This window comes from Mobula birostris, chromosome 8 (assembly GCF_030028105.1).
Source record: "Mobula birostris isolate sMobBir1 chromosome 8, sMobBir1.hap1, whole genome shotgun sequence".
In the NCBI taxonomy this organism is placed as follows: Eukaryota; Metazoa; Chordata; class Chondrichthyes; order Myliobatiformes; family Myliobatidae; genus Mobula; species Mobula birostris.
Genome location: NC_092377.1, coordinates 44,379,992 through 44,405,854, shown reverse-complemented (window position 1 = coordinate 44,405,854; position 25,863 = coordinate 44,379,992). Strand labels below are relative to the sequence as shown.

Genomic DNA, 25,863 nt, shown 5'->3' with positions numbered 1-25,863 from the left:
AGAATCTCTGGGAACAAGTTTTTATTTCTCATAGAACATTTCCCAAGCTCTTATTCTCAGTTTTACCTCCCATAAAGTGATAAAAGCATTACTTTGTTATGATTATCTGAACTAAGATTGACCATTGGGCATTTCAGTTCATGTTAGTACCATTTCAAAGTTTCTCACTAAATACCTCACTCCAATAAGGTCTAACATAATGAGCTACATTTGCTTCTACACAACTTTGAAAGACCCCATTGACTCCAAAGCGATATAAATTTTAAATACTTTTGGATAAGAATGAAATACTATATGGCTTTATGTTATTGCCATAGTTCCTGTATGAAAAAGGATCTGGTGCTTTCCCAGCATATATGATGAATAAACTCTTCATGGGCTTCATCCCTGATGAAGATTGGCAGAGCTTGTCATCGAAACATTGGTTATAATAGATGCCTGTAACCATCCAGAAGTCCAAGAAAAGTCTATTCATAGTTTCTGTATGTTGAAAAAGTATATTTAATGATAACAGTAGTCCTCCCTGCTAGTAGAGAAAGAGATCATTCAAATTCAATAGTTTTCTAGGAAAGATCATTCTGCTCAGGTAGTGAATTTGATGCTATTGATCTGTTTTTTTATAAACATTGAATGCTGGAACACTACAGGAATTGGTTGGTGATATTTCAACTGCATCATCAGGAACTAAATCCTGCACATCTTCCAAATTTGTCGCTTGATTTGAATCCCCTAAATGAATTATGCAAAAGACAGATTCCGTTTCCTTTTTTTAAAGTTGCTTTGTGAACTTTAGGCTAAAACAAAATCTATTGGTTTTACTTCAAAGTCTAGTTCAAAGAGCTGTAGAGACTAATTCTGGGCACAAAGCTTTAGAATGTCAAGGGTTTAGACAAGGGGGTACATGTGAGATTTATTTGAAAGTACTAATGATGTGAGGCTTCTGTCACCTGGAACAACAAATGAACCTCAAATTGGCTTCCTTAATATGTTAAACTCCTTAGTACATTAAAAATATTATTAGTGTGACTCAAACATGATAAACATGAAATTGTCAATGTTTATCAGGGGTTAATTATCACAGTCCCAAAACATTAATACTCAGCTTGAAATTGTAATAACATTAAGAAAATTTGAGAGAAGTATTTTGAACTTTCTCCTAGCTTTATAAAGGATTGATGAAACGTAATTCAGTATCCATTCTATCACTATCTTTTCTGCACTTTTCACAAGTATGAAAACACATATTTAATCACACTCCAGCTGTCTATAGTAGATGTTTGCAAATGATAGAACACAGAGCATAGAACATAAAGCAGTACAGCACTGGATAGGCCATTCAGCCCACAATGTTGTGCCAATATTGATGCCAACTTATATTAAATGACCTCCTCCATATGTCACATCCATATCCCTTGATTCTTTTCACATTCATCTGCCTATCTAAAAGCCTCTGAAATTGTACCAGATTGCCTGATTCCATTAGTAGCCTTGGTAATCTATTCCAGACACATACCACTCTTTGCATCAAAAACTTCCTCCCTCTCACCTTAAAAGTGTGAATTAGCAATAGTCTTAAGTGGGGAATCAGAAGGGAAAAGAGAGAGTATGAGATGGATCTGACGGGTAAGGTTAAGGAAAATACCAAGAGATTCTAGAACTATATTAATAGTGTGGCTAGGGAGAAAGTAAGTGCCTTTAGAAATCAGAACAATTTGTCTATGTCTCAAGTAAACAAATTGTAGTTGGGAGAGTTACTCTCTATTTGCTTTGCCCTTCCATTGTCAGGCCCCATTGTGCAATACAATCTTAACTGATTGCTGCTTATGCTATGTTTTCTTTTGTCAGCTTTCTGGATACTGAGTTCTGCGTTAGCGCCAGCATATTCCAGCCAAAAATGCACGGAGCAATATTAGACAAGGCTCTGCTCTCGTCCCTCTCCTGATCTCCACGTTTCTTGCGGACTTAGAATAACACCCTAGAATCAGTGGTGTATTGATGACGCATGACAGCAGGTTTTGTGTTGTCTCCTTACATTTTTGTACACCAGTCAATAGCACTACTGAAGTTCAATATCAATACATTTCTGGGCAATAATATTCATCTTTTACATAATGTGCCAATGGCCTTCATTTTCTAATATTTATAAATTTCACAATGTTGGCAGCTTAGATAAAAGCAAAGCCGGGGAGGTAACTTATTAAAATAGCATTCCATAGGTAGACACAAGGTTGTACGTCATATCATGTGTCAGAAAAAAAAACACGCTTCAAACTCCAAAACTGCAACGATCGCAGTTAAGGAGAAAGACACGTGTTGCAGCACGAAGTAAGACCTAACCCACAATGGCAATAATTTGATTCAGTCTTTTAAGATACCATATTAAGCTTTTTTTTAGAAGTTAGGTTGTCCTGTTTTTTCTCAGCACCCAGATCAATCAAAGTAGTAGTCTCCTACGTAGCAGGTTTTCCATCTGAACTGTTAATCTCATTCCTCTTGTCTCTGTTGTTGCCTGCCCTGCTGAATGCTTCCAGCATTTTCTGATTTTCCTTCATATTTCCAATGTCTGCATCCACTCCCCGTTTGCTAGTTTTCAGGGAACTGAATATAAGTTGTTCTGAAATGCACAAAACTATAACAATTTCAATCGATCGTCACATTTTGTTTCTGTCGTAATTCAGGATTGTTCTTCAGAGCGGATTGTTGACGCAGAGAAAACTAAAGCCGCAATGGAGAGCTTTCCATCCCAGCATTCATTGTGGTGATAAAAGTCCTACATTGAAACCGCAGCTCTGTCTGCAAATAGAGGGTTTTCAGTCGCGCTGTGGATCCTGGGATTGGCCTATCATGTACAACGTTTGATGATTCCCCCGCGCTGGGATGTGCCACAGTTATCCTTTCAAACCGGATTTATTTTCACCTGACGCATCATTCCCAAAGAGGAGAATTAAGACTTTTTATTTATTTATTATTAAAATAGTATATGATTTAAAAATTAATATATGTTTAATAAAGTGTACATGGAAACAGAAAATATGACATCATGTTAAATTTGTGGCTTGAAACAAAACTGGGTTAAATTCTTAGCTGGTTTTAATAAATCCTTTATTTTGAAGATCAACCTTGTGTCTACCAATGTAAAGTACCCTTTGGTGTGGGTTAATGTGAACAAAAGAATCGAAGTGGAATTGCTGGACATACGTGGGAGAGAACGCTGCATAGAGTATAGGGGAAGAAGAGTGGACGTGAGTGCAATGACTTCCTCTCCCACCTTCTTTACACCTGCACGGAACCGCAGGAGAATGACTTCGCTTTGGGGCCTTATTGCCCCCATCCCGCTCCACTCACAAATATAAGCCGACAGAACTATAGCAATCTGACAAACACAAGATGGTCACCTGCACCTGAATTTCTAAAGCCACCAAGTTACGTATGCTAAACTGTTGTCCCAAGGAAGAACAGTTAAAATTAATTGGGCCATTTACAAAAAGATTCGTTTCAATGTTCATTAGTAATCCTGCTCGCAAATATGAAGTTTGCTGTGGACACAAAAACTGGGCGAAAACGTTCGTTTTTTGGCAAATTGTGAATGCACGCAGTTCTACTAATGTAAAAGTACAGGTCAATTACTGCTGCTTAATGCTCCCGGAACCATCGATTCCAGCTTTTAGCCGGGGGAACTTTTAAAGCCGCCCTCCGTTTCCTGTCAAGATGGCGGCGCAGGTGACGGCAGCTTCGCGTGTGAAAGTCGGAGAGGAATTCAGTGGTAAATGGACGGGGCACTGGTGGGGAGAGTAACCGTGGATCTTGGTGAGAGGACAAAGGGAAGGAAAACGAGGGAGGGAGGGAACGGCTTGAGGGCTAGGGGTTAATTTGATCTTTGAAGCCTCGTTTTCTCAATTCAGATGTCTCCGATCATTTACTTAAAACCTTTCACCATGCTTTCTTTCTGTACTTAGGCTTAGCAACCCCCTGTTAAAGGTTCATTCTGGCTTTTCTCTACATTAATGTTCTACTTTTCGTAACGTTGACAGTCTCCTCCCCCCCCCCCCCCCATGTCTATAATGGACACTGATGTTCTCCCGAGTTTCCCGGATTCGAAGCGATGGCACTTTTGATCTCTCTTCTGCTTTGCCGATTTGCCTGCATGGAATCCGCGCTATCCCCTACATTTTGTGTGTTACGCCTTGTTACCCTTCGTCAGTTTCCACACGTGCGACTAGATTCCATTTTCATTTCTTTAAACATTGTTGCCATCCAATCCATGTGATTCAAAATCCAGCTTAATGCTCAAATTGAGTTTATTACTTTTCCGTTTTTACCAACACTTTCTCACGAGTTCCTCAGTCTCCCTACTACATTCTTAAATTCAGAATCAGATTCCGTTTATTACTACTAACAGGCATTGTGAAATTTGGTTGTTTTGCAGCAGCAGTACAGCAAGACATTAAACATTGCTGTACGCTATACAGTAAAAAATAAAATAAATACTGCAAGAGAGAAATAGTGAGGTAGTGTTCGTGTGTCATGGACCATTCAGAAATCTGATGGTGGAGGGGAAGAAGCTGTTCCTAAAACATTGGGTATGCATCTTCAAGCTCCTGTACCTCCTCCCTCATGGTAGTATTGAGAAGTGGGCATGTCCTGAGTGGTGAGGGTGCTTAATGATTGATGCCAACCGTGAGGCAGTTCCTTTTGAAAATATCCTTGATGGTGGGGATCTTGTGCATTGGAACCTCAACAACAGGTGGTGATGCTCTCTAGGGTATATCTGCAGAAATCTACTAAAGTCTTTGGTAATATACCAAATCTGTTCAAAACTTCTATTGAAGTATAGCTGTTGATGTGTCTTCTTCATGATTGCATCGATATTTTGGGCAATATGTGGAAAAATATGATCAGTGGAAGTGTAATGTATGGTTGCATGCATCCTTCCTTGTTATACAAGTATAAGACAAGAGTTTAATATCTTCTAATTTGTCTTTGATAGCCCATGTAATCCTGATTGGACCCACACATAAACTTTTCCTCAGTTCTGTACCTCTATAGTTGAAAAATACAGTTGAATGCCAGATACCTTTTCAAATGGTAACTTGTAAATCAAAGAAGAAGGAGGGCAAGTGAAACAAAGTCAAAGTGAAATTGGCTGGAACTGGCTGTACCTATATAACTGCCTGTCCAGCACTCACCCTCTTGTGTGCCACTAGCTAAGTAACGGGAATGTGAAAGCTATTTTCTCTGATTCGACTACAATTTCTGCTCCTTTGATCTCCTAGGTTGATATAGGTGGGTTATATTTATTCCTGTTTATCACGCATGCTCTTGAAGAACTTGCCTTTTAAGTGTAACGGAAGAAGAAGAATAGTAACAGCTGACACCTTTATGCATGCTTTTCACTTGCTCCAACAATGCAGTCTAAGTCCTCCCTTACACTGACCTGCTCAACCAGAAACATTCATTTAGAAAATTTTTGACTTTAACTAAAAACGCTTTCATGCTTTTCCACATCATAACTATGTTATCTTTATTGTGTCTTGTGTCCTGTAGAATATTCAGTTCCCTAAGACAAACCTTCTGTGCTTTATTACCATCCACCATTTATCAGTTATCTCTGTTACACACTGGAGTTTTCTGTCTTGCACATACAATATATAATTTCCATCTGTTATTGCAGCTATAAAACTCCTGTCAGAAAATTTCTTGTTTGATATCAGTTTTAATTCAACTGATTGTGAATCTCTTGGCATATGTCCATGGGATACTTTATAAGTGAAAGTAATCATAATCATTGTGATAGCTTCAGATCTGTCATTTTGCCTAAAAGAAAAACCCCCAGGTTACAGTGACAAAACATTCATGAGGGCACATTGTCCCACAATAAAAAGGCTGCAGAAAGTTGTTTGGGATTGAAAGAAGCTTTGACTTTATGCTCTGATGGCTTTCTCTGGTGTCCTTTGTATTGTTGGGCAGGTCCAAAAGAAAACCTTGCAAGACACCTGACCAAGAAATGTAAAGGGAGCAAGCATCAGAAGTTCTGTTTCTTTAAAAAAATCCTGACAGGGGGTTGATTACTGTGGCTACCTGTCTTCTGTGATCTTGTTGATGCAGGAGCTTACAGTGTGTAGGTAAAGGTTTATTGCCTATTGACAATAAACAGTGAGTAAGTATTTGAAATAGCCTGTTTCTGGGGTTTGTATGTAAACGATTCAGTTAGTCAGAGAATAGGGGAGCAAGGGCTCTTTGGCTCAACTCCTCCATGGAGATCAAGGTACCTGTTTTAGTGGGCTGCACTTTTCCACATTTGGCCCATGTTTCTCTAAACCTTTCCTATCCATTTACCTGTCCAAGTGTCTTAAATTGTTATTGTTGTACCTGCCTCAGCCACTTCCACTGGTGGCTTGTTCCATATTCATACTGTCCTTTATGTGAAGAAGCTGCCCCTCAGGTCCATTTCAAATCGTTCACCTCTCATCTTAAACCCATACCATCTAGTGTTTTTTTTAATTCCCTCTTCCTGAGAAAAGACTAGGTGGCGTCTTTGTATTTTCTAGGCCATAAGACACAGGGCCAGAATTAGGCCATTCAGTCTATCGAGTCTGCTGCACCATTCCATCATGGTTGTTTTATTATCCCTCTCAATTCCATTCTCTTGTCGTCTTCTCACCCTTGCCATTGGAGAACCTACCAACCTCCGCTTTTCCTATCATTTTATACACCTCTAATAGGGCCACCCCCTTCTCTTCTTCGTTCCAATGAGTAAAATCCTATCTGATCCAAGCACAGGCCCTCGAGTCCTGGTGACGTTCTCGTAAGTCTCTGCACTCATTCCAGCTTCATGGTGCCCTTCCTAAAACAGGGTAACCAAAACTGTACACAATACTTTATGAAATGCCTCACCAACCTCTAACACAATTGCAACATAATCTGCCAACTCTTTTACTCAATACCCTGACTGGCAAGGCCAGTGTGCCAAATGATTTTTGTATCACTGTCTCTGCCTGTGATGTCACTTTCAGAGAATGAAGTACTTGTAGTTCTAGGTTCCTGTGCTTGGCAATATTCCTCAGGACTTTTCTGTTCTGTATGAAAAATCTGCCGTAGTTTGACTTTCCAAAATGCAGCACTTCACACTTAGCTGGACTGAATGGATTTTGCCATACTATCCAGACTGATAAGGTCTCCTTAGAATTTTTGTTAGCCTCCTTCACTGTTGACAATACCGCCTATTTTAGTGTCACTTGTGTCATCGATGTTAATGAGAAACAACACCAATTCCTATGGCACTCCACTAGTCAAAGGCATCCAGTCCAAAAAGCAACCTTTTTACCATCAAGCTAATTATGTATCTACGCTGACTACCCTGCCCTGCCCTGCCAATGCAGGATCTTATCAAAGTCTGCTTTGTGGAGGAATGCAAATCTAATGCTGTGTGCCTCTGGACTGCTCTTTTATCCGTACCTTTATCTTTGTTAAATCTTCCCAATATGTTTATTACGACGAGTAATCAATTGAGCAGTACCTTTGAATTGTCTCTGAAAATCTAGTGAAAAATATCTCGGGATTGCAAAAGTTGTGTTCAGTGTTATTGTTTTACTCTTTGCACTTTCAAAATTAGACACTAAATTCCAAGGGTTTGATTACACACACTGGTATTGTATATCATTTAACTTGTGTAACTAATAGTTGATCAAAGTTTTAAAACTATCAAGGCTAACTGATATATGGATGGAGAGGAATGTTTTGCTAACAAGATGGTTTATGCAAGAAAGCATTGTCCAAGAGGAAGAGCCAGAAATTTTGGGTCCACTTTTATTACCAAATAGTGGAAAACATTGGACATACTTCTGTGTCCTTTAATTATTGCCACCGTAGATCACTTGTTAAAAAGTTTTAACTTTGAAATTGTTTAACACGATCAGGTTTAAAAACAGGTGACAAACATAAGAGGAATACATAGAGGTAGGTTTCACCTTCACATGCATCTGTCTTCCTGTTTTGTCCTGATATCAAGAAGAATTTATCTTTGAAAATACAAGCATCCTCTGTAATGAACTAGTATCTTCGACAATTCTTTTAATACATACGAGCTTGAATTTTGTTTGTGGTTGTTGGCTGTTGCAAGTAGATGCTGAATCTCACTTTGACACTAGATGTCAGCACAGGATCAAATGAAAATTGGAATGGGAAAGCATCCTTTATTTTCAGTGAAACCTACCTGTTTCTTTTAGATTCCGATGGAGATCTTTCAAGTGACCACTTCTCTTCAGAGGAAGATGAGAAAAATTGTGACCCATTGGCTGAACCTGGAGAGGAATCAACAGCTTTGAATCCCAATGCTGGCTGGGCAGATGCAATGAGCAGAATTCTAAATAAGAACTTGCCTGGTGACAAGCCAATAATACTTGCCAAAAATAAGGAGAAAAAGAAAGAGAAGGAGAAAAGGAAACAAGAGCTGTCAGAAAGGATGAAAAAGGTATTGCACTGAGCTTTTGAGTTGAAGCAATTATTTCTTTTATTTCATAGGTCCAAAGGAATTGCATGGAAAATGAATACACAACTCTGTTCTTTACTTGGCTCTAATTCATTACATTACTCTTGCAATGTTGAATTGAGGAGGCATATTAGAGTGGCATCCAAAGGATTAAAAATAATGGGCTTCTCATTTATAGATGCAAATGCATGTACTGTATAGTATGAGATATGGTGAAAGTAATAAATATATTAGTCAGGGGTCCCATTGAAGCTGACATAGAGTTTACAATTCACTTGTGTTCTGCAGTCAGGAGAAATGAAGAAGGGAAGGTGGTTGGATTGACCAGTGTTTTTAAAAACATGATTTATTGGGCCTAATGCTTTCCGCAAGCTCATGTCATTTGAGAAGATAATTGGCTTTCATAACTAGCAAATTTGGTTGACTTTTCTGAACAAATAACACTGCATCATTAGTATTAGCTGCTTATAATGCATAATGTGTTTTAAGATAACTTCCAAACAAATAAGGGCTTCATAGAGTCCTTCAAACAACTTTAAGGGCTGCAAACAACTTTCAGTCCCTGGTCCCAGCCACTTCGTTTTCACCATGAAGTCTACATCTAGTTCCTGTAGACTTCATTTGGAAGGTCTTCATTGTAATCGGTTCCCATTCACCATCGCCCTCTTAAGTTTGGCAGAACTGGTGCTTGCCCTCAACAACAGCTTTTGGCTCCACCCATTTTCTCCAGACCATGGGCGTGTGTACGGGCCCCAGTTATACCTGCTTTTTCATTGTCTATGTAGAGCAATCCATGTTCCAAACCTACACCTCTCTGTGCTACATTGACAACTGCATTAAAGCTGTTTCCTGCACCTATGCATAGCTTATTAATTTCATCAGCCTTGTTATCAACTTTCATCCCACCACATTGCTGAAACCTGAATAGATTGTGGAATTGCTTTGTTGTGCACCTTTGCTCAGTTGGCCTTAATAGCGAGGATCTCACAGTGGCTAGCCATTTTACTTCCCAATTCCGACACCAACAGGTCTGACCACAGCTTCCTGTATGGCTAAAATGAGATTAGATGCAGATTAGAGGAATGGCACCTTGTATTCTACCTTAGTATTCTCAAACGTGATGGATTGGACATTGATTTTTCTAACTTTGATAACTACCCCCCATCTGTTTTCTCCACTCCCACTTTTTTCATTTATCCCAGAGGCCCTATCACCCTTTCTCTTCCTCTTTCTGCTGTCTCAATCTGCCCATTGTCCACACATTCTGTCCTCCAGTTCTCCTCTCCACCTCCTTTCCTTTATTCCATTTTCTACTGTCCTCTCCTGTCAGATTCCATCTTCTTCAACATGTTGTCACTTCTACCAATCACCTAGTTTATTTCCATACCCCTCTCCCCGAATCCACCTATCTCCTGCCAGATCTTGCTCATTCCCTTCCCCAACCTTCATTTACCATCTATTCCCTCCCCCCTTTCTTTCCAGTCCTAATGAAGGGTCTTGACCCAAAATGTCAACTGTCCATTTCCCTCCATAGATGCTACCTGATCTGCTGATTTCTTTAAGTGTTTTGTGTGCTGTTCCAGGTCCCTAAATCATCAGGGTTATATTGTTGAATCTGCTAACTTTTCATTTTTCCTCATGGGTAAAACAGAATGGGTTTACAGTCAAAATGTGGTAGACACTGGGAATTCTGTCAAATTCTTAACTCCACATGAAGTGAAATGAAACAGTGCTGGTATCACAATTAAGAAAAATTACATCATTGAAGGAGACCTTTTGGTAATGGACCATCCTGTAAATGTTATGATAATATCTTAGAGGATATTATATGAACTGTTGGTGTACATGAGTGAGCCATACTTAAAACAGTAAACAGAAAAAAGTGTTTCCTGTAGACTAACATCGAATTGCAAGCATTTGTCTTGGCCACTGTTTCAACTAGGAGGGTCATATTAGTGAAGCATGCAATACATCTGGAGGCAACAATGTCATTAAATTCAGGGAGTGAATTTCAAAGAGTTTGTCACCGAACTCCCAATATTGGATTGCTGCCAGTAATTCTGGACCAGATCTCGTGTTAATTGTGCTTATTTGTAAATTATATTAAATTTACAAACACTTTAATAACTCTGAAATTTGAATTTGACAGGATGTTTTTCGAAAGTCCTTGTGCTGAGGAGCATGAGTTGACGTATCATTTCAAGCCTCTGGAATCGAATCTGACAGGAGTCAAGTTTTTGTTTCCTTGATTACACACGCTCCATCTGAAATGCATTTGCCTGTCTGTGCTGCATTTCCTGATGGAAGTGGGCCTACCACATGCATTTCCAATTTCATTAAATGGATCTTGAAAAGACAGGTGTTGGATAAGGAAACCTTACATTTAGCAGAAAAGCATATTGTTAGAATTTGCTCTACTTCCATCCTGAGCTCGACTTGATACAGAGATAAATGAAGCAGACATCGAATGAGGGGAAAACCTCTAACTGATAATAACGTTCATTTAGTCCAGAAATATACCAGTAACAGCCAGGTGCTCAACAAATTTCCACATTTACAAATAAGTAGTAACTGTTTGGCTGAAAGTTTAGTTTTGCTGGATAGTGTCATTAGTATCCAATTTAGAAACTAGAATATTTGATATAGTATTTCATTCATTAAAAATCTTTGAAGTTAAGATTATGCAGCATGTTCTTAAATGAATTTTTTTGGCAGCTGGATGAAAGGAAAGAACGGGAGCAGATGTGCAGAGTGAAACCTGATCTAGTTCGAGACCGGGAGATTGAGAGAAACTTGCAGAGGATAGCCACTAAGTAGGTATTCCTTTGCTTGGCTTGAAGTAATTCTCTAAAGTGGTAATTTCTGATATATATCGCAAACTCACAATTTTATCTAAGGACTTGAAGATGCGTACATAAGTTGGTGTCTTATGATAGGAGAAACAGGATGCTTAATACGTTCTTATTTAAGATGGCACTGATGATTCACAGCAATGACTTGCTGGCAGTAAAAACAAGTATTAGTTACTTTACTAATCACACTTGAAAAGGATCACTGCCTGTAACTTCCCTTTCGGAGTCGAGCTGTTGAACCGCCTGTATGACCTAGAATTTTGGTGGTGTGAACTGAAGTCTCGAATGTGCAGGGTGGTTATGGTGAGGCAGCAGGGCCCAGGCCTGAGTGGGGGGAATAAGTCAAAGTTTGAGTGATGTAAGCAGCGGGATGAATCGAAAAGGTCAGTACCCAGGCCCAAGGGCATATCAAAGTGGCAGGGCCTGTGTCCGACAGCGAGGATGACCTGAGATTTGGCCCATTTAAGTGTGGGTCTGATTGAAAAGGTTTGGGTGAAACAGCTGGAGGCAAGGAACAGGCCACTGTTCAGCTTGCTGCTCCACGGAGTTTACTTGTCTCTGTGCTGAACGGAGGCTGTGGCCTGCAACTAATGGGCTTGTGGATTGGCTGCAGTGATGACTGTCTTCTTGGCTGTGGATTCACTTTTGTGAATTTCAGTTCTGAAATGTTATTTGCTAACTTTTATTGTTTGTACTTTCTTTTTGCACTTTTGGGTGGCGGCATTGGGAATGGGTTCTATTGGGTTTCATTGTTTTGTGACTGTAAGGAGCCGAACCACAAGGTTATATAAAGTATACATACTTTGATAATGTTCTTTGAACTTTGAAATTGTGATGTGTTTTAGAAGACCTGTTTGAAATATCTTTTTATTGATTTATATTATGTAATATAGCTTTTTCTCATTAAAGCAAGGGTCAGTTCTGTGAACTAAACTCTGCCCATCCATCAACAATTTTTTTCTTTTTGGCTACACAGTCTGGAGGCAGATGCTTAAACCTACACATTCTCATTCCAGCTCCCTGTACTTTGAAGGACAATTATTTATGTTACTTTAGCATAATTAAAATATTTTAAGGCATTTCACATGAGCACAATCAAACATAGAAGTATAAGGTAAAACGTTCAAGACCTTGGCAAAAAAGTTTTAAGGAGCATTTTAAATGGAGAATGAGAGGGAAAATATTCAGAGGGGGGATTTTGGAGGCCAAAACTTCAGCAGGTGAAAGCATAAGCTAACAAAGGTGGAACACTTAGAGTCGAAAATCTGTAGGAGCATATTTGAAGGAGTGCAGTAATAGGAGGACGGGTGAAAGGAGGAAATAAGATTGAGTTTTACTCAATAAGGTAGATGAGAAATAAGATTTACTAGAACTAGGGGATATAACTTCAAGATTCAGGGGAAGTGAGGAGGAACTGCTTTTCCCAGAGAGTGGTGAATCTGTGGAATTATCTGCCCAATGAAACAATGGAAGCTTCTTCAGTAAATATATTTAAGACAAGGTTGGATAGGTTTTTGCATAGTCGGGGAATTAAGGGTTATGGGGAAAAGGCAGGTAGGTGGAGATGAGTCCATGGCCAGATCAGCCATGATCTTATTGAATGGTGGAGCAGGCTCAATGGGCCAGGTGGCCTACTCCTGCTCCTATTTCTTATGTTCTTATAAGTTTTGAAGACAAATGCAAATTTGAAAATTTGAAATATTGCTTAATTGGAAACTTATGCATTTCATCAAGCAGTGGGGAGATGGTTGACAAGACTTCATTCAACGTGGTTGAGAAATTTTGGGTGATCTCCAGTTTATGAAGGATAAGAGGGACACCAGTCGGAGTGATGGAAAGTCATGTCACATTTTGACAACAGATGAACAAAGACGGGCTAAGTTGGGCAATGTTACAACTGTCTTAGCAGTTTAAGCAAGAGTGCTTTGGTTGGATCAAATATATCAAAACTAGGAATTGACTGATTCTGACTTAAACAGTTGCTATGAAGAGGAATAGAATTGATGACTAGAAGGGACTTGAAGTAGTGTTGTTCTGAATTAAGTTCTTCCTTTCACCTGCTGTTTATGTTTCTGTGTTGAAATAACAGATCTTTAAACAAGTCTAAGGATATAAATTTTGAGGATCTGTGGAGAAGGTTCAAAGTTTTGCGCATTCAGTTATGCTATTATACAGAAAAAATCTTCAGTCTTTCAGTAGACTTTGATGCCTTCCTCAGCAAATTTTTATTTCAAAGGATAGAAGTAAATCTCCATTGTGTTAATGAGCAAATTAATCAGGAAGTGCCTTAATCCTTGGCCAACAAATATCTCACATTGCTGCTCTGTGCTCAGTCTGAAAGTCTAGGTTTTGATGTTCTTGGGTCTCAGCCCTTAAATGATCTTTCTAGGGAGTACAAACGAGTAACCTGCTCTGGATGATATTTCACTGTTTCTTCTCAAAAATAAGGGAAAAAATAAATTCTGGACTTGAATTACTCTGATTCACTTTTTTGAGAAAGCCAAAGGTGAATAATTCTCTACTTCTCTCAGAGTAGAGAAGTCTAAAACCAGAGGCATAGGTTTAAGATGATAAGAGAAAGATTTAAAGGAAGCCTGAGGGGCAACTTTTTCCACACGGGGTGGTGGATATATGGAATAAGCTTTTAGGGGTACAATTCAAACATTTAAAAGACAGATATATGGATAGGAAATACTTTGAAGGTTGCAAGTTTAACCCAGGCAATTAGCACTAACACAAGTAGACAACTTGGTCAGCATACCAATGCTACACTTTAGAATTTTTCACTGCAGTCTATTTATTTGAATCTGTTTGTGGTGGAAATTCATTTAGCATGGTAGAAACTCACTTAACAGTTGTATTCAACGATTAAATTAATAGATATTGAAATCTTGCATTTCCTTCAGTAGTTTGAACAAGGATCAACATTGTATTTGAGGTTCAAGCACATTGCTGTGAAGTTGAGTCAAATGTAGATTTTTAAGGCATATATAAAGCCTTGTGAAATTGGTAAGGATTTTACATTTAGCTTGAAAATGGTTATATTATGCAAAGCAATTTGGAATTTCATTTACATTGCAGATTTTGCTATTTGGACTGATTTTTTAAAAATCATTTCATGAAAATATTTTTCTACTTTTTTGTATTGTTGTCCAAGGCAGCTAAAAGTAATGGAAAACACAGTTAAGGTTATAGCTTATCAAGTTGGCAAATCAATACGAAATTATCGCAAATTATAGCTTAGAACAGGCAGAGAATTAAATACTTCAGTATTTCAGTACAACTGAGGATAAAGCAATTGGCTAGAAACTAGGCAAATATTTGCCATCTGTATTGATGAAGATGACTGACCTATTTGTGTAAATTACAGGGGTGTTGTGCAGCTGTTTAATGCTGTGCGAAAGCATCAAACTGTTGTGGATGAAAAGGTTAAAGAAGTGGGTGGGTCTGAACGAAAACGTGCCAAATTGATGTCAACTGTCTCAAAGAAAGACTTTATCAGTGTGCTTCGTGGATCATCACAGGCTGCGCAGCAAGACTCGGCAGAAAAGACACCTAATAGTGAGAAACAGGTGGGAATTTTCTTATGATATTGCAAATTAGCAATTAACTTACTCTTGTGGAAATGAGCAGCATTTTTTATAAAAATAATCAATTCTTTCATGACGAATCTATGCAATCATTGTAATATGGGGAAATCAATTGACTTTAATCTAATTAGAGTACTGTGATCTTTAATTGGTAAGTAACAACAATTTCCTGTGGTTATTGAAGAAATACTTGCCTTGTTGAAACTGTACTCTCGTGCTGGTTCACCTAACAGCTAGGAGGAGTATGGGTAGAGTTAATGTTAGTTTTACTCCAGTTTTAAGTAGGAATAGGCATCTTAAACACCTTCAGTAAAGGGTGTAACTATGCAAATGAGCTATATAAGCTTTATTTATCTCTGAGCACTATTATAAACTTGTAACAATTATAAGAGATGTTTTCAAAAATATCTAAGTGTGTAGTTGAGTAAGGAATGCAAATGCATTGTTGGCATTCATTTTGAAAGCATTAAAATATAAAAGCAAGGATGTCATGCTGTGGATTTATAAGGCATTTGGAGTTTTGTGAGCAGTTTGCCCATATTTATGAAAGGATGTGCTGGTATTAGAGACGGTGCAGAGGAGGTTCATGAGAATGATGCTGAGAATGAAAGAATTAAATGTATGAGAAGCATTTGATGGCTCTGGGCTCTACTCACTGGAGTTTAGAAGAATTTGGGAGAGATCTCACTGAAACCTACTGAATATTGAAAGGCCTAGATAGATATGGAGAGGATGTTTCCAATAGTGTGTGACTCTAGGACCAGTGGACGCTGGCTCAGAATAGAAGGGCGACCCTTTTGAACACAAATGTGGAATTTCTTTAGCCACAGGATGGCGAATTTATGGAACTCATTGCCACAAATGGCTGTGGATGCCAAGTCATTAAGTACTGTATATTTAACATGGAGGCTGAGAGTGGCAAGTTCCCAGAATACACTGCCTGATAGAGTGGTGGTAGCAGAGCTGTTGACAGCATTTAAGAAGTATTGCGCCAACTACTTAAATTGTCTAGACATAAAAGGTTATGGGCCAGGTGCTGGAAGCTAGGATTAATGTTGATGGGTGTTCACTGTTTAGATTAGATTTACTGGGCTATACAACTCTATGACTATGGCTGTGGAACTGTAATATGTGGCTATTTTCCAATTATCTATTGATGCCAGTCTTTTCATAACTTGTATTTGCTTGCACTTGAAGAGGTGTGGACAGATAGCAGGCTGTGACGCAGTAGCGAGAACACCTTTTAGGCTGACTGCTGAACACTGCCTTTATCTATCCACTGCAGATATCCTTGGCTGAGAAATTAAGGAGTGTTCCTTGGCTGAGGAGTGAACGTGTGTGAAATGTAACTGAAGCTGCACTTGTGGCTGTTAAGCCTTTTGTCATATCTTGTATTTGTTGCCCAGTCCTTTCTGCTATAGGGGATGTCGCAAAGGCTTCTTTGAGTTTAATTTTTTTGTGTTCTCCTTCAAGTTGCTGTTGTAGCATGCTCTCTGGCTTAAGTTGGACAGAAATCATGCAGCTGTTGCAGTGTGTGATTTGTGCATTGAATGACATATGCTATTGATTGCAGAGCTGAAGGGTGTGAGGCTGCAGTAACACATTGTCAACACTAGTTGAGAGAGTGGTAGCATACTGAGGGTGTCAATTTCATATTGCTAATTAAATCTAAATTTTTCACATGTGTTAAAGTGTCTCTCCATGTGCTGTTGGAGGTATTACTCAGATTGGGATTGTTGCTTCGGAGCCGTTCCATGATGACAGCCTGGCAGACTCCTGCCTTGGCTCACAGACAGGCAAAAGCTGTCTTTCAGTGGTTTTGATGCATGCTGTCTATGGATGAGCTCTAGGCATATGACAGCATTAGAAGAAATTGTAAATCCACTATCCTGTTTGACCCTGCTGTGAACCTTGAGGAATTTTGTTTCTCTCTGGTCTCGACCACAATGAGCAGCATCAGTGGCAGTCTGTTTTACTGAGCAGATTGAATAAACTTGCTATAACCTGACATTTTGAATGCCTTGGTGATGTGTGTGTGTGGTGCTTCTCCTGCATTTACCAAGCAAAGATCATTTTCATGATCAAAAAAACTGCAGATATCGGAAATCTAAAATGAAGGAAATGCTCAGCAGGTCAGACTACAGCTGTGAAAAGAACAAACATTTCAGAACAGATCTGACGAAGGATCTTTGACCTGAAGTGCTAGCTCTGTTCCTCTTACCACAGGTGTGTCCTGACTTGCTGAGATCATTTTGATTGTGGATTTTCTGTTGTAAAATCAGATTCTGGGTATATGTGATCAGCTTAGATCTACAGTATGGCCAGGACAACACAAGAAAATACTTTTCTGATGGTACTCAGCAGAAAATAAAGGATTCATAGTTGTATAAAAACAAAGGCCAAAATTATTTTAACAGGTGGTTCTTGTATACATCTCGCTGATCTTGCAGCATAATCTCTCTGCTAATGCATCAGACAGAAGGTTGAGCAGGTGTTGCTTAAAATTTATACTTTCTTCATTCTGTTACTTCCTCCAACTCCAACCCAGTTAGATTCAGGCTTTCAAGCAGCTTATTGTGTTAACTTGCCTATTCCCTCAGGCAACATGTTTGCTCAAACATTGAGTTGTGCAGGTTCCAGGAGCACTTAGTTATAATTTGTCAAGCCTGGTAGACTGTATGTTTTTGAGCTGTAGTGTGATGTGAATTGCTGAAGCTTGCAATCAATGTTTCTAACAGGAATAGAATATATTTTAGAAACCTAGAATTCAAATTTGAGCTGAGAGACAACATTTTTATTTAGTATAGCACTATATGTTGCCCAGTAAAGCTAAGGGTGAAAATGCAGCATTTGGACTCTTTGTCTTCACAGGAGAGGTTTGACAACTGGAAAAATGGTCTAATTATTGCCAGTGATTGCAAAAATGTGCACCAGCCAGCCCAATGTTAGCTCAGAGTAGTACACCATGAAAATGGGCCCATCAAGTCAGTGACAACAATCATATCCTACTTTCTTCTCCTACATTTCCATCTACTCGTTAAGATTCTATAACTCATCTGCATACTACAGACAAAAGATAGTGGAAAAGCAATATCGGTCCTGTCCAGAATATGAATGCCCATGTATGTACAGCTTGTACATACAAACAAGTATTTTGAAGACCCAGCAGAATTGATTTTCCAACTGCTGCAGGGGTGTAGGTGACTGTTCTTGATGTTAGCTGGAATTTTTCCAAAGATTACATTTGAGTTTAACACATTGATGCCCATTGTGCAAATACACATCATCCCTTTTAAATCCATCAATAGCATTTAATTTCTCATATGCAATAAAATCTTTTAAAATAATATTATTATTAGCCTGAGATAGACTTGGGCTAAGTTTGTTGATGGCAAAATGAGGTTTTACAATTCTTTTCCACATTATTCCAATGGGACAGTCAACTTCTGTGGGGGTCTTCTGCCATGTGAGAACTTGGTGGCTATATTTCTAATTTGGAAGCCATGAGCAAGAGTGGAGCAATAATTACAATTATTTTGGCTGCCAATTTGTTTTGTTGCTAAACTGAGTATTAGAAATAATTGAGTCAGATATGGCAGGAATGGGTCATTCACAATGGTGCTCTCTTTTTGTAACTTTCCATTTTTACGGTAACTTTTAGAGGTATGAGCTGCTAGTAGTCTAACTTGGGTAGTAGGAAATCTGGGACCTTGGTGAAATTGGGACTGACAAGAAATCACTGAGAATGAAACAGAAGTAACTGAGACTGTGTAAATCTACAGAAGCCTGAAGTCCTACATCAGTAGGCTCAAGAAGTGACTTCCCTTCAACCATTCAGTTCTTAAACTAACTGTGCTTAGCCCTAATCACTACAGCACTGTGATACTCTGCACTAGACTGTTTTATTTGTTCCAATTTTGTTCTATTATAATTTTTCTCTTGTGAATACTTTTATATGATATTAAGTGAGGCTGCTGCAAGCATATTTTTCATTACATCTATGCATGCATGTACTTGTATGCATGACAAGCTCAACTTTGTCCTTGAAATAGAGTCAAGTATGATGAAGTGAAAGTGGGATGGGATCTTTGAAGTGGCATTTTTGGGTGATGGTGGAACTAGAGGTAAAGAGGAAAAGACAAAGGCAGGTGATCAGAAAATTGAAAATACAGTGATTTCCTGTTAATTTGGACTCACCAGGACCAGTACATTTTGGCTCATTAAGCTGTTGTGCTAATTAGCCAAAGCTTCATGGAGATCGTTAAAAAGGTATTAAAAACAGACTACTGTTTAACTGAGTAATGAATTGTGTATTTAAATGAAATATAGAACAAACTAGAACATTATCAATATTTTGATTGTAACTAAACAAAATCAGAGTAAACACCTAGTGTAGATAATGGACTGTCTTCATACTATGTTCCAAGATCTTTATTTTCATTGTAATATTTAAGATGATTGGATGATTGTCAATACCCTCAGATTCTTCATAGTTCCAACTTGTTGAAGTAGTAAAATTGTTTCCTTTCACTCTTAGTTGTTTCTGGCATCCCCAAACCCAAAATGCTTCAAACCACAGTGAACAAAACAGTTCTGAATTGTCTTGCTGCTTATTGCTTGCAGCTTATTTCTTGACAAAAGTTACTGCTTTTTGAACACAAGCACACACAACTGATACTGGTTTCAAAACTTCACTCTAAGCATGTAGTGTCTAACAGTTACACAAGTGCATATGTCTGACACTAGTTATAAACTGTTTGCCAACAGTCTCCTGTCCCAGTTAAGCAGCATCGTGTCCTAAATACATAGAGGGAAACATGGCTATTTTCTCGATTAATTTTTGCTCTTTAAGAGTTGTCCCAAATGGTCGCCTGATTAATCGATGGCCTAATTAAACAGAATCCTCTGTATTTGGATTTTATATTTTAAAGTATCAAGCAGTTGACTATATTGTAAAATCATAGAACAAAAGAATTGAGCATATTTGAACTATTGTGCATGTGCTTGTTTCTTGAAATACCTCTCCATTTAATCCCTTTCTCTGTCCTTTCTTTGTTGCAATTCGTTCTACCATTATCAGCATCTTCTATTTCTTACTAAATAAGCTCCTATCCCCGACTGTATACTCCGGTTCCAAAGAAGTGAGACAGAATTATTTAACATACTCCCTTGGTGGATTAGAGGTTTATTGACATTGCATTAACAATTAACACATTGTTATGAGAATGCTAGTGTTGTTCATTAGTAGCCTTTACTCTTTGTGGTTTATTTAATACACAATTAAAGTGAAATGAATAAGTTCTCAAAAGTAACAGAGACGATGGATAAGATGTTGGTACCTTTCAAGCGATTTGCAAAATAACATGTATCAATCAGCAAAATATGGAGATTTACAATTTGATGCACATCTATCAAATTTCCAATCTCGCTGTCTGATTGTTCTAATTAATGATGCGTGTGTCATATTAAGGGTGCTGTTATTTTTTTTTACTGGGATCTGGTTAAGTGTCTAACAAAATAATACAAAAGCAAATTTAGAAAACAACATTTAAATGTCATGTTAAATCTCTTGATGCTTTCCAAAATTATTACACAGTTGGATGCAATGGGGAAACCTTAGTGGTAGGTGAGAACAATCTATTCATCATTTTAACTGTTAGATTCCAGATCCCAGTGAATGGATTGAAAACGTCAATATGTTCCCATCGGGGTTCCAAGGTCTGTTGACTTTGTAGGAACAATTAGCACTTTGTTACAAAGGTGCTTGTGTTCTTCATTACCAGTCTCCACTTTTCATGGCTTGTTTAATGGACAATAAATGGATAAAAAGTGCCTAAATATTCCAGCATGTGCTACTCTCATTCTCAATAATTAGTGTATTGTTACTCAAAAGCAGCACTGTATTTGGGCAAAAGGTGGTGTCCTAGCCCAAACTTTCCATTTTATCAGGATTGACTGTTTGAGGGAGATGGACAGATTTGAGCTGCAGATTTATAGAAATCATTCATTGACATATGCTACTCTTTTCTTTCAAGCTTGCATTTCACTATAACTTCCTCTATTTAAGAACTTGCTGGAGATGCATATTAAACTTGCAGTAAAATGTGTAATCTGGCAGTAGTGTTAGTAGACTTAATGAAGAATGATGATTACAGTCTTACCTACTCTGGGGATAACCTGTGAAATGATGGCTTTCAGCATGAGAAAACAGTATTACATATTTTCTTTAAAAATTAAAATGACTAACTTTTTATCTTTCTACCCCAGCTGTAAGAAGATGAAAGAAATGTTTATTTAATTGATGTAGATGAAGTACATTGAACTTCACTTTCTTGGTATACAGTTTTCAGGAAATTCAGTTAGAATTCAATACTAATGTGGATACTTTTTCTCCCTTTGCCCTTTTTTTCCTATTGTTTTTTTTCTTCCCCAGCCTTCCTATCTGCCACACCATAACCTCTGAAGCTTTTGAAAATATTACAGTAATACAGGAAAATAGGAACAGGGTTAAGCCACCTACCCCTTCAAGCCTGATCATGGCTGAACTGTCCCAGGTTTTTGCTCCTTCCCTGTGGCAATCTCCACTGTTCTCGTTCCTTGATTGTTTTCAAAATTTATGTATCTCCAATTTTAAGCACCTGGTGAGCTAGCTTCCATAACTTTCTGAAGAAGACAGTTGAAATGATTTGCTATCTTCTGCAAGACTGGTTTTGCATGACTAGTTCCTTGAAACTGTGCTCCCTCATTTGAAACTCTCCAATTAATGAAGGCTTCTCAACATCTACCCAGTCAAGCCCTCTTAGGATCTTTAGAACAATGCAGCCCAGGAGTAAGGTCAGTTGTAGTAGGCATTTTACCCCAGCATCTCACATACTTTCTTGAACCTAGACTGTGATTGTTTAAATGGTGTACTCAGTATTGATGGGAAGTTTGTATGTTATTAGTTTAGGCAGATTATATTTGTCTACTATTGCGACTTAGATGAAGATCAGACCACATTTTATGAGTAACTAATTTAGAAAATCGGGTAACTGCAAAGGATTCACAAACTTTTTCTTGCAACTGTATATAAGATCATAATCTTAGAAGCATAGAGTGGACAGCCAGCACCTTTTTCCCGGGGTGACAATTGCCAATATCAGAGATCATCTGCTTAAAGTAAATGGAGGGAGGTTTAGGGGAGATGTCAGAGGTGCTTTTCTTTTTTGTTTCTGCAGAGTGGTAAGACATTCAAAAGATTTTTAAGCCATGGATGTAAGAAAAATGGAGGGTTATGGGATGTGTTGGAGGGAAGGGTTTGCTTGATTATGGAGAAAGTTTATATAGATTTACTCAACATTATGGGTTGAAAGACCTACACTGTGCTGTATTATTCTATGTCTAAGAACACTTAGGTTCCTATGTACTTCATTCATTTGCAGTATCTTTCCACCTGCATTATAAATTTGCCTTTTCCTATTACTGAGTTGCCTGACCTCACACTTTGCCGCATTAACACCATTTGCCAAGTTTTCCAAAACTCAATCTATCATGTTGCAGATTCAACAAATTCTTTATTTCAGTTTGTCCTTCCATCTATTTTGTGTCAACAGACAAACTTGGTCACCTTGCTTTCTTCCCTTTCCTCCAGGTCATTAATATAAATTGTGAGATAATTGAGGGCTAAGAACTGATTCCTGAAGTACTTCACTCGTTGTATCATTCTAGGTCTGTGTGCTGTCTCTCATAGATGTTTTGTTCCTTACTAGTAAAGCTTTACTTGGCTAATTGCAGAAATGGAAACTTGCTTAATCTTATCCAGGTGAAATCCTACTACTGTTCGCTGTGATGTTTGATATATCCTTACAAACAGTTTGCAAAATTGAAAGTAACCCTCTCAGCACTTACACTTGGATGGGAGCAGAAATTAAGAAAAGCATCTTGTATTGCTGTACCATACTTGTATTTCTCTGCTTCGAGTCTGGATGTAGGCCCATTTGGGGAAAAAAGTCTGAATTGAAGTATCATTGATTCCGCATTTGTTTTAGTAAAGATCAGAACTTGATGGTTCATTGTTAGCAATGTGACTAGTTGTCTGATTTGCATAACTAAAGCCACACAAATTATTGAAGACAAGGACCAAGAATAGATCACGGAATGGATCTTATTTTTTTTCCATTCAGACTAGATGAGACTAATCACTGTAGAGGGTTTTTTTTCTCTGGGGGGAAAAGTTGAATAGGCTGAGCTCATATTTGTTAGAGTTCAAAAGATTAGGAGGGTCTTGATTGAAATGCATGGGATCCTGAGAGTGGATGTGAAACAATGTTTCTTCATGTGACAAAAATCTAGAATTAGGAGTTACTATGTGTATTTAAAGAAATAAATAGTGGTCTCCTATTTAAGACTGATAAGGGAATTTTCTTGAAGAGCACTGAATCTTTGGAACTGAATATATAAATTATTGTAAGGCAGAGGTAAATGTTTTCTTGATAAATATTGGACTAATGCAGATGGACAGGAATGTGGAATTGAAGCCTTGATTGCAGTATGGTAGAGTTGGCTTGAGGGGCCAAGTAGTCTACTTCATTCCTAATGTGTACACTGGGTTAGGTTGGGTTAGATCTGTGTCATGACACCATCATCTTGTGTTGACTCTATAATCCTTGATGATTCCCTTTCAAGGTAGTATGGTTGCACCTACTTCCATCTGCACTTTTCTTCAGTTGTTGAAGATGTTAAATGAAATCTGAATGCTAAAGTAATGACAAAGAAGTGCTAAAATATTTTCAGGACCACTTCAAGCCAAATTGACGGCACTTTATATCAACCATAAAGGCTTTTCGCCCAAACCCCAGAATGATCTAAAGAACTTTTAATTTGTTGTGGGCATCACTTTGAAATTTTTGTTTAGAATCAAGCTTAATTCAAAGCCAGATTTGACAAAAATCTGTATTTTAACTGATTAACTATGTTAAGCACACACTTCTTCACATAGAAGGTAACCTGACAGTGATTTGAAATTTAAAAATGAAAAAAAGAATCTGCAAATGCTAGAAATCTAAAACAGAAACAGTGTTAAAAAAGCTGGAAATAACTCAGCAGTTTAGGCAACATCTGTGGTAAGTGAAACAGTTAACATTTTGAGCCAAAGACCCTTGGACTGAAGTTTAGAAGCAGTGTAAATTAAGAGTGCTCTAATTTATGATTGTCAGAAACTTCAGTTGCCTTCATAAATTACAGTTAATGAAATAATGTGGCTTTATAAACAAAGTGATGCAGTCAATTACTTTTAGATCATAAATTTTACAGTATAGTCTTTTCCATTTTAAAGACCGGTAAGTTATTTTTGTACAATTTTATACAAAGTTGCCTTGGTTACTGATGATTGCACCAGATACTCATTTTTATACCAAGAGCAGAAAATTGCTCTAACAGCACTTTTTTTTTCAGGTTTCAGACATTGTTTTTCTGTGTCTCTCTCAATAAGCAGTGAGACAAATCAAATAATTGTTATACCTTAAGCAAAATGCCTGCACTTATTCGCCAAAATTAACAGGAATAAAGGGACAACGACAATATTGATAGAACTTCAAAAATACAAGGGTGCGTTGTTTGATTGTGTCTTGGGATGTCTCATAAGAATGCACTGGAATATGGATTCTGTTTCTGTTTATTATCAATTTAGATTTAGGAAGTTTAAGTGATGAACTGGCCTAATTTGGACTACTTTTCTGATATTGCAGCAATTTTTATAATTTAGTGGTTTTGTCATCTTTTTATGACTGGTTAAGAAAATAAAAATAAAATAAATCTCTATTTATAGTTATTCGCATAGAAAATAGAAGCAAGAGTAAGCCACTATTTAATGAGGTCATGGTTAATTATTTATCTATCATGCTGCATTCCTGCTCTTGCCACATATCCTTAATATCTGAAATCTGTTGATCTCTGCCTTCAATATACATTCAATAGCCAATTGATTAGGTGCTCCTGTACCCCTGCTCATTAATGCAAATATCTAATCAGCCCATCGTGTGGCAGCAACTCACTGCATAAAAGCATGGAGAAATGTGATCTAGGTGACTGACTGTGGAATGATTATTGGTGTCAGATGGGGTGGTTTGAGTATCTCAGGAACCGCTGATCTCCTGAGAGTTTAGTGTACAACAGTCAGAGAATGGTGAAGAAAAACAAAAAATAAAAACATCCAATGAGCAGTAGTCTGTGGTTGAAAACGGTTTGCTAATGAGAGAGATATGAGGAGATTTGGCCTAAATGGTTCAAGCTGACAGGAAGGCAAGAGTAACTCAAATAAGCATGCGTTACAACAGCGTTGTGCAGAAGAGCATCTCTGAACACACAAAACATTGACGCTCGAAGCAGAAGGGTTCCATTCTGGTACCTAGTAAAATGGCCACCAAGTGTACTTGGTGAACAAACTTCTGAAGTCTTGTTGGGTAGAGAAATCTATAGATTCATTACCCTCTGGGTTAAGAAGTTTCTTCTGATCCCTGAATGGTTGACCCAACCAGGGGAATATCAATTCAGTTTCTACTCCACTAAGCCCCTTTAGAAACTTGTATATCTCAAGGAGATCACCTCTGATTATTTTGAATTTTTGAATACTGGGCTAGTCAGCTTAATCTCTCTTCATACAGAAGCTTGCTATCCAAGCAATCAATCTGTTGGACATTTACTGCACTCCCTCTATTGCAAGAATATATTTCCTTTGATAGGGCTGACCTGTCAGCAATATTCCATATGCCTTTTCAACAGGCTCTATAAAGTGAAGCAGGATGCCTCCACTCTTGTACTCAAATCCTTCTGCAATAACAGCCTATATATTATTTGCCTTCCTGATTGCTTGCTGAATCTGCATGTTAACTTTTAGTGATTTGTGAAAAAGGATATCCTGATACGTTTGAACTGATGAGGTCCTGGATTATAATTG

The 25,863-nt window shown here is 38.0% G+C and overlaps 1 protein-coding gene across 2 annotated transcripts in view; it reads left to right on the top strand.

Annotated features, from left to right (window-relative positions):
• The first annotated feature begins 3,685 nt into the window (after positions 1 to 3,685).
• rrp15 (ribosomal RNA processing 15 homolog) overlaps positions 3,686 to 25,863 on the top strand; it is a 36,953-nt gene continuing 14,775 nt past the window's right edge. Inside the window, exons 1-4 of one of the 2 annotated variants that reach the window (XM_072265083.1) lie at positions 3,686 to 3,763; positions 8,226 to 8,470; positions 11,204 to 11,301; positions 14,711 to 14,912. In XM_072265083.1, coding sequence (XP_072121184.1) covers positions 3,709 to 3,763; positions 8,226 to 8,470; positions 11,204 to 11,301; positions 14,711 to 14,912 — 600 coding nt within the window. In that variant the 5' untranslated portion in view covers positions 3,686 to 3,708. Of the gene's footprint in view, positions 3,808 to 8,225; positions 8,471 to 11,203; positions 11,302 to 14,710; positions 14,913 to 25,863 lie in introns of both variants that reach the window. The other variant, XM_072265084.1, reaches the window with a different exon arrangement.